This window comes from Micrasema longulum, unplaced genomic scaffold (genome assembly GCF_059751315.1).
Source record: "Micrasema longulum isolate JH-2025_06_02 unplaced genomic scaffold, ASM5975131v1 h1tg002562l, whole genome shotgun sequence".
Classification (NCBI taxonomy): domain Eukaryota; kingdom Metazoa; phylum Arthropoda; class Insecta; order Trichoptera; family Brachycentridae; genus Micrasema; species Micrasema longulum.
In genome coordinates this window covers 48,067-57,822 of record NW_028279700.1, presented here as the reverse complement: position 1 = coordinate 57,822, position 9,756 = coordinate 48,067, and the positions used below count along the sequence as shown (strand labels likewise).

The following is a 9,756-nucleotide window of genomic DNA, read 5'->3' as shown; positions in this document are numbered from 1 at the left end:
TTTTATCAATAAATTAAAAATAAAACTAATCATAATTTTTTACTCATTATTATTTATTTTTTTTTACTTTGCTCCATGCTTTTATATTTTAGCATTTAAAAAAAAAATCGATGTTTATGTATTATTTATGAAGAATATTTACATAATACTCGTAACTTTTTTTACAATATCTTTTACTAGTATAAATTAAAATTGATGTATCACAAAAGTGTAAAATTTATAATTTACATAAAATTATGGAAAAATATTTTTTATGCGGTAGTTTGCCTTTATTTGTTTTTTTAATTTTATTGAGTTGCTTGAAGCATTGGCATATTACTCAATATGTATCTCAACAGAGATGGAGAACCATTTTAAAATGGGAAAGCTTTAAATCTGAGATAATTCAATGACCATATTTTAAAAATATCAAATACTGTCGGGGTCTACGTTCATGACAAATGGAAGGAATTGAATAGTGTTGTGACACTGTCCAAAATTGTACGTTGATATTTATCGATTATTGTTCATTGTATCTGAGCAAATTCAGTGTAATCGAATTTTTGGTTGACATTGTTTTTTTATTCAGACATCTTTATAATAAATAATTGTTTTCTTTTTTATTGATATGAATATTTATGAAAAATAATAGCTACACAGTTAGTGCTTTAAATGAATGTACAGTGTTGTGTATTTGTCAACCCCGATATTCGTAATATTTGATAATTGTCACACATTGACTACTTCAAGAAGGTTTTAATAAAGTAAACAAAAACAGACAACACTGGGCAGTGTTACTGAATCATCCACCTCAGACACCTCGGTTTGAATTGGAATTACTATCGGCTGTTTTGTTTTAATTGATAGGAACTTTCGTTTTTAACAATTGGGTATCTGTTTAGTACCACAAAGTTAAAGTTTACAACATTTTTCTCATTTTTGTACTAATTTTAGGAGTTATAAACAGAATAATTTAATTTCATTTATTTCTTATGGGAAAGAATGTTTCTATATTCTTCATATTTTATATCTGTTTGACCCCAGGAACTGATTAATGATGAATATAGAGGTTCCTCTGTAAATTATATTAATCCATCAATTTTGTTTTTGTTGAATATACTAACTATTTTTTCAATTAATTTATTCCTGCTACTTTTGTCTCTTGTTTTGCGCGATAAATGAATCATTGTTTTCACGGCGCTCAATACTATTAATTTGTATCGGTGACTTTAGTAAGTTCTCGCTGTTTTATCATAAAAATCAATCCTTTATTTTGAAAAATGAGTAAAGAACATGTCATTGAAAGTATTGTCCATCTCTAGCAACTACTTTCTCTCGTGTTATCTACGAATTAAGCCATTTTTTAGCTTCTTCATAAGAATGGATGTGCTGCTCAGCCAAGCCACGAGTCATCGATCGGAACAAGTGGTAATGGACAGGAGCAATGTCCGGTGAATATGGCGAGTGGGAGAGGACTTCCTGAGTATGTTTTGACTGGCCTTGCAACATGTGGCCGAGCGTCAACCGGCAAAATTACTTTGTTGTGTCTCCTCGTATTGCGGCCACTTTTCCTTCAATGCTTTGCTCAAATGCATCAATTGTAGTCGATAGCGATCTCCCGTGATGGTTTTGAGTAGCTCATTATACAATACACCCAGCTGATCCCACCAAATAAAGGGCATGAGTTTGGAACCATGGTTTTTCGGCTTTGTCGTTGATGTTGATGCATGGCCGGGCTTACACTATGATTTTCTATGCTTCGGGTTATCATAGTGTATCTACTTTTGCACAAAATATATAATGATACAATGCAAAAAAACCTTTCAGCTGTTCACATGTGAAAAAACACTGTTTGATGTCTCGGATTCAATTTGTACGGCACCCAATTTCTTTACTTTTGAATCATTCCTAATGCTTTAAACATTTGGAAACTGTTGTGTAATTATGTATTAACTTCTTATAATTTATCAAGTTTATTTTGCGTCTGACATGAGTCTTCGAGTAATGCTTCTAATTCTTCATCTTTTCGGTGCGCCAGAGCGTCCTTTATCTTCAACATCAAAACCAATCTCGAAATGTCGAAACTAATCTCTGCATATTGTTTCCGACAGTGCACGGTCACCGTAAGTCTCCGCGTGAATTCTATGTGCTCTAACTGCAGATTTTATTTTGAAAAAAGTCATGCAGCAATATTCCCCGCTTTTTTTGGCACAAAATTCGACATGTTTAATGCCATAGAAAATATGTATAATATATACTTTGGCAGAGTATCATTTCAGGTGTAATGGTGGAGCTAAATGATAAAGTTGGCTGTAGTATTGCCAGATATAAAAAGGCTAAGACAACACCATCTGTCAGGAAACAGCGAGTACTTATTCAAGTAATATTTGGGATAAAAGAAAAAAGTATTTTACTAGAAATGGGAATATCCATCACACTCATTAAAGCGGCATGAAAAGCACTAGCGGCAAGGGTCCGTCGTGTGTGAGCACCTTACCGTGCACGCCGTGAATGTAGACCCCGACAAAACATATGTATTAGCTTTCTTCACCTTTAATAATAATTTCCTTTTGGAATTATGTACATCTGTATTAATATATCGAATGGTCGAGTTAAATAAATTTATTTTTATAAGTTGGATGAATGTATAATATTATGCCAAAATAATACTTTACAAAACTAATTACGTTTTTTTATTTTAGTACATACTCTGCCTATAATTTGTAAAAAATATAAATAAATAATTAGATTAAATTGATGGTCCTTCCTATATATCTAACTTTGGGAAGTATTTTCCGAGTAGAGTGACAGAATTGTGGAATTGATAGTGCAACGAAAGTAAAGGAGCTCTCCGTAATCTGGTAGCCTTGGCATCTTTGCTCTGAAAGAAGGCAATCCAGAAGTAGTACGTAATATGCCCTTCATACTCTAGTGAAGATTATATTGCTAAATTTCCCCCTCCAAGCCCAGCTCCTTAAAACATGGGGCGAGCGGTCTAACTTAAGGAAGTTTAACCAGCGATCCCCCGAGGATACGGCTTCTTTGTGATGGTATAAAGTATCTCATTCACATAGAATGTGTATTTGCTTTATCATCTGCACTATTAGTCTTTGAGAAATATCTCGGTAACTCCTTCAGTGGAGGTTTCTAATTTTGAATCGTGTAATAATAAATTTCCAAACGCACGCACAGGCCTATGGTAAAATAAAATTGGCCACATTTCATGAGTATAATTTATTCTCGTAAATCTTGGTACAATTTTTAGTATTTTTAATATTAACATAATCATCAACCTTATTTGTGTATTCAATTACATAACTAAGAGGAGTAATAATTACAATTATGATATTTGGATATGGGTAGGATATACAAATACATATAGCGACTGTTTAATTCACCTTACTTACGGATTTCTCATTTGTTATTTTATTAAATACTTACAGAAAGCATGCGGCCCGTAACGGTACACTACCAGAACACAATCCTTAATATACATTTATTCATACAATTGTTTATTTTAACAAATCTACGTACAAGTTATTCTCCTCGAAACAATTTGATATGTGCAAATCCGGGCCGCGAAACGAATCCATAAAGACTTACTCCATTCTCAATTCATACGTATTCTGTTAATAACAATTTTGTTTTAACTCAAATCGTATTATATTTACATAAACATGATGTTGAAAAGTTGTTCGGATGACATTGGATTTTGACACTAATTAATCAATAAAAAAAATAATAACAAACATATTATAACTCTCACTGTTTCGTGACGGTTTCTAAGGATTCAACTACCACAAAAATATTTTAATTCTGATGTCCAATATCTAAGATGGTTAAAACATCACTTGCGTATTAAAAACAAAAATAGTCAACTCGATTTGAGAGTATATTTATTTATGTTTCTAGCTGTTTGCGCAAACCAATGGCTTTGTTATTTTTCAATGTGTTTTTATCATGATATTTTTGACTTGCCTGTTTTTGTAATATTAAAAAAAAAGATACAAGTACTTACATGGTTTTAATTGTTTCCGGATGTGATTAAATTTCATTCTAATGGATCGGCGATCAATGCATCGACAATGTCTTTTAATCTCAAATAAGTGGTTTTTTAATATAACAAGTCCATTTTTGCACTCGGATGATTCCAGCTATGCGTACGGATTACGATTCATCCCAATATTGAAAGAAAATGGACATAAAGTTGAGAATGTTGTAATTCTTTATATTTATGCAGAAATGAAGCTCCATTGGAAGTTGTCAGACCAGTCATGTGCTAACTAATGATCTGGAAACTGGTCTTATCACTCACCCACAACAAAGTAACAATTCTAGCCAATATAATATATATTTAAACAAAAAGAATTTGCTTCACATCACAATATACTGGCAATTATCAACACTAACTATATGAATAACAAGATTAGAAGTACAATATTCAATAACATAAATTTGGTAAATATGTATATGAACGGTAGATAGTGTTACAAATATTTTTGAAGAATTTTTCCTTGCCCAAGCGATTCCAAAGTACATTAATTGATGGTATTGCAAAAAAGCTAATTTGGTAACTTTAAACAATTTCTTCAGAGTATTTCTTATATTGTAAGTACAATTTTAATCCATATATAAATTTGTAAATGAACACATTGCTTTTCTTAGGTGAAAATCACAAAAAAAGGATTCAGGAATATAAAAAAGTTTGGCTATGGAGATATTTCTTGTTTATTATTAAATATACTGATGTTCTTATTATCATTGATTATTTTTATCATGTTACTGGCGTGGACTTACTTGAAACGAATGAAGATAACTTGAAAAAGATTGAAATGCTTGAAACACTGTACTATCATACAATAATTTTATCTCGTGGTTGTATTAAAATAACATCCAAGTTCAACATTAAATGCATAAAAGTTCATTAAAATTCTATAGATAACTTGGAATAAAAAATTCTGCTCTTTCATCAACAAATTTTAATAATAAACTACACCATAAATATATTTATTATATAAAAAAACAATAACAAAATTGAGTTAGCAAATGTACAAAGTTCAGGGTCTGAAATATTATCCTACCCCACGAATTGTAAGGAAAAACACTGTACACGTTCAATTAGAAAGTATTTCTCCGGGCTGAGAAAGTAACAGATAAAGTGGGAAGTAAAGTATTGTATAATATTATCCAGCTCTGTACATTGTGTGATATCATTCAACTCTGTACATTGTGTGATATTTATCCAACTCTGTACATTGTGTGATATTTATCCAACTCTGTAAATTGTGTGATATTTATCCAACTCTGTACATTGTGTGATATTTGTCCAACTCTGTACATTGTGTGATGTTACCCTGATGGGTGAACATAAACGTGTAAACTCCAGCAGTGATTATGAGAAGCTTTACATTAAATAGTGAATATGTTTAAATAGTCTGAACAATCAAAATTACCAATAATTCTTTATCAATTGTATAATATTTTTATTTATCTAACAATTTAATTTTATGTACTTAGAAGAGTCCCTTGTGTTTCGATAAACATTGTTTTTTCTTAAGTATCAAGGAAGGTATCTACTAATTACTAAAGGAAAAAAGTATAAATAGAAGGTTAAGTGAAATGAATAATTGTGAAGTGATTATATTACATTTACCCTTAAGATCGCATTTCTATTTTTTTAAATACAATTTCATATTATGGCGATCAGTCTGGCTTAAAGTGTCATTCACTATATTATTATTCAATGGAATATTGATGGTAGAGATTTAAATATGTATCATTATTTTATATTACACACCGTTATACATAGAAATGGGTATAAAACCATTAATTAATCAACAAGACTTAGAAGTTAGGCAACTTTCTTTTATCAAAAAACAATTTGCTTTAGAAATAATGCTGCATTATTTTAGTCACAAGTATAGTCCATACACATTCTAATATCTCTTACGAAACAAAATGATGGACCTTACGGAGAATGTTACTTAGCCTTTTAGAGGATGAGGTTATCGTACTGTAGGTACATTTGTCACTTGCACGATGCATACACAGTTTCTGGCAAAGTGCTGAAAATTTCCTAATAGAAAGGCACCCAAATAGAATACTCACAATCGACCTACGAGTATGTACGTCGAGGCGAAACAACTATCTAATGCACTCACGAGGAGCACATTGGTATTCCATTCATTCCTGAACTCGCGATAACTTTCAGGAATCTGTGTATCAATGCAAGATTAGATACAAATTTTTCTTAATTTAATGTCAGCGATTGTGCTGGGACATAGTATTTGGTATATTTAAAATAGTTCCAAACGGGATATTCGTGAACTATTATTACCTGCAAACTAATTGGAATATTTGTCCTGCAAATATACTGCAAGATCCTGTGTGCGTCTTTACCGAGAACGTTTTCTTGTTATCTCTCCAATTCTGTTGGATAAGTGACATTTCTCCCTATTACTTCATTTAACATCCCCTTAAATTATGTGCCAATAATACTTATTTATTACAGAATTCCTTAAAAAGGCTAATATTTAACCTAAAATGGTCAAAAATATTGGAATATATTTATTACTATTAGTAACAAAAGAAAGCGATGACTGTAACAATAATATACATGTATTATAATTTACTTGTAACTCTTGAGTTCATTAATTAAGCACAGACAAACTCGAGTAATTTGCGAAACTTGTTTTCGGTTCTTCAACTAGTAATGTATGATTTTTTAATGGAAAGTATGGAATAATGAATATACATCAAACTTCATTAACAAATAATTTTATTCTACGTGAGTGACAATGAATAATTTAATAAATAAGTATTCCAATACAGAAATTGAAGGTTGAAACATGGTGAAGATAGCGAAGCATCTTTTATCTTTACATTAGCGAGAAAGATTTAAATCTACAACAAATATTGTTGAGCTACTTAACCCAGTGTCTGGCAAACACCATTACAGACACGCGACAGGCGTTTAGTTCACATTGGCCTAGGCCTTGCTAGCAAGTCTCTAGATAAAGTTACATTCAAGTTATGTGTGGGAAGTATAAAATGTGTTCAGATTCCATTTCTACAGATATCCCAGACATGTCAATCCACAATATGCAATGGGCGAAACTATTCCGCCGATAATTGCCCAACTTTCTGCAGTGAGGTGTGAGGCTCTGTCATACTCGGATACAGATACAATAAGAATAGTTTTTCTAGTATTAGATTAATTATTATTGAATACTTTTCAATACCACAACCCACGCATGAAGTTCACACTACTCTCAACTATTGGAATGATAATTTTGTTACGTTGCTAAGAAATATTTTGCGCTAAGTAGGTATATAATATACACCATATTCGTGTGAGTTTGTGCACTTTATGGGAATACACTCCATTGATATCTAACTAATATAATATGTTTTAACTTTCCTCGTTAGGTGATTTAGGAAACCCTTATGTACCTACACGCATCTTTATGCCATTTCCTAAAGGTAATCGCGGTGAATCTTCAAAAATATGTTTTCCTTCGATACACACCCGCTAACTCGAAACATTAAAATATATATTTGTCATAAATCTTTTACAATAATAGATATGTGTATTTTAAATTTGTAGATTACGTTTATTGCGTCTTTGGTCTGTAGCAATTTAAAGATATAATAATATTATAAAAACATTAACAAGGCATAGAAAAGCTACATTGTTGTAAATTTCATTTAAAACGTTTACAATATTGAAATAGTTTTATTATTATCATCTTTTAGCGATAAAATATATAAAAGAGGTCCACAAGTTCTAAAATGCAACTACAAAAGTAGAATAACTGACCTTCACAATTAATAAGTAGAAACCCAGTTTCAAAAAATATTCTTAGATTTAAGAATTATTATACTAAAAAATGAAGGAAAGATCTAGAAAAGAAGAAAGATTAAATACCCAAAGCGAATATATATCTTTACCGCAATAATTTCAATAGAGGCATGGCTCGGTTTAATCTAATTTCAACATTTTAATTCCTAAGTATATAACGTATTGTCATTAGATTATCAAATATTCATTGCTTTTGTGACTGCACCAGACTTGTGGGCCTCTCGGCCAAGTCAGAAATTAGACACTCTCGGAACAATCTTACTGGACATTTATCAGTCGCACAACACGGGCTCACGAAGCGCACCCGCTTCCACCGTCCCCCACACCTCACTGCCCCCCCTGTCGCATCGCTCGAGAGCGAGAGGAACAATATTCAAGTGATACAACCAGCGCTATTATTTACCCCCGAGCCCGAACTTCATAAATATCAACTCTTTACCCTTGGAGAGGATGTCCCCGCCGGGAGCCGTCATCTCCGTGAACTTCTGCATGAGGTTGGGAGCGCCGGCGCCGGGTTGCTGCTGCTGCTGCTGCTGCTGCTGTTGCTGCATCATGCCGAGTCCCGACGAGGGGACGACGGAAGGCACTCCCTTGATGGGCTGCCTGGAGGAGAATATTCCCTGGTTCTGCATCCCCGCCTGCTGGTTGCCTTGCATGCCCTGAGGAGTGGACAGCTGGGCCTGTGGAGTGTGTTGAGGAGCGCTGGAGTAGGCAGAGCTGGGTGTCGGGTACAGAGATCCGGATTGTGTATTGCTCACCGCTCCTAACGAGTTTCCTGTTGCCATATTATTAATAGTGTTGCCTCCCATACCCATGTTTGAAGTCATGCCCATATTTGAAGTCATGCCCATATTTGAAGTCATGCCCATATTTGAAGCCATGCCCATATTCGATGTTGTCCCCATGTTTGAATTCATTCCCATTCCTGTGTTGGTGCCCATTCCCATGTTGGTGGATGTCATGTTGGCGCCTTGTCCCGACGTGTTGAGGCCCATGTTGGTGGAGGGTCCCATGACACTGCCCGGCCCCATGGAACCCCCTGGCCCCATGGATCCCCCCGGCCCCATGACGCCCCCTGGCCCCATAGCGCCCATCATGCTGCTCTGCTCACTGCCACCTCTCCCGCGTCCTCTCGCCCTCCCCTGCCATCAACACACCAGTCACTGTATCGCTTATATGCCTCTCGTATAATTATTACTATCTTAGCGATTGATATTGTTATTAGCAAAATAACAGAAGCGACAAAAATTTACTCTCTCAATAACCTTTTCAACTATATGAGTGGTAATAGTGAATTCAATTCTTTGAAAAAAACTATGATGAGTCTTGATTTAATGCAAAAGTAGAACTTCACTAAATCCATTATAGTCTGCAGTGCGATAACTTGACGAGTTTCTTGTGAAATTCTCATCGGTGATGTTCTACTTTTCAATGAATAATGTAATGGTGATAAATGCAAATAAATGATAAACTGATTCGTAAACATTTTAGCGCACACTGGGATTAAACAGAGATGGTTTATTTCAACTATTTCATTCAGCATGTTCAGTCATATTTATTAAGTAACTAATATAATAACATATCCCACAAACAAACAATAAATAATAAAGTTAGAATACATGCAGAGTTTTGTCTATGGGGTATTTACTTGAGAAATTAATAACAGTGACAAATAAAAGTAGTGAACATTGACTTGTTACAACAGTTATTTTAGTGGCTAGAGTTAGGAGCGATAGGGATAGTATAAACATTGATTTGGAAAAACATGGAGTAATTGACACTTGAGCAATAAAATAACTATGAGATTTATTTGCTATCGAATCTCAATTTGTGATATATTCTGTTACAAAATGAAAGTAATAGAAAATAGAATGGATCAAAGAAAACTCTTCGCGATCATGCATACATCACAGCAA

At 33.5% G+C, this 9,756-nt stretch overlaps 1 protein-coding gene across 1 annotated transcript in view; it reads right to left on the bottom strand.

Moving 5' to 3' along the window:
• Positions 1 to 304: 304 nt before the first annotated feature.
• The window catches only part of LOC148271960 (uncharacterized), a 37,558-nt gene continuing 28,106 nt past the window's right edge, over positions 305 to 9,756 (bottom strand). The window contains exon 8 of the mRNA XM_088240700.1: positions 305 to 8,982. Within this exon, the coding sequence (XP_088096826.1) occupies positions 8,236 to 8,982 (747 nt within the window). The 3' untranslated portion in view covers positions 305 to 8,235. The remainder of the gene's footprint in view (positions 8,983 to 9,756) is intronic.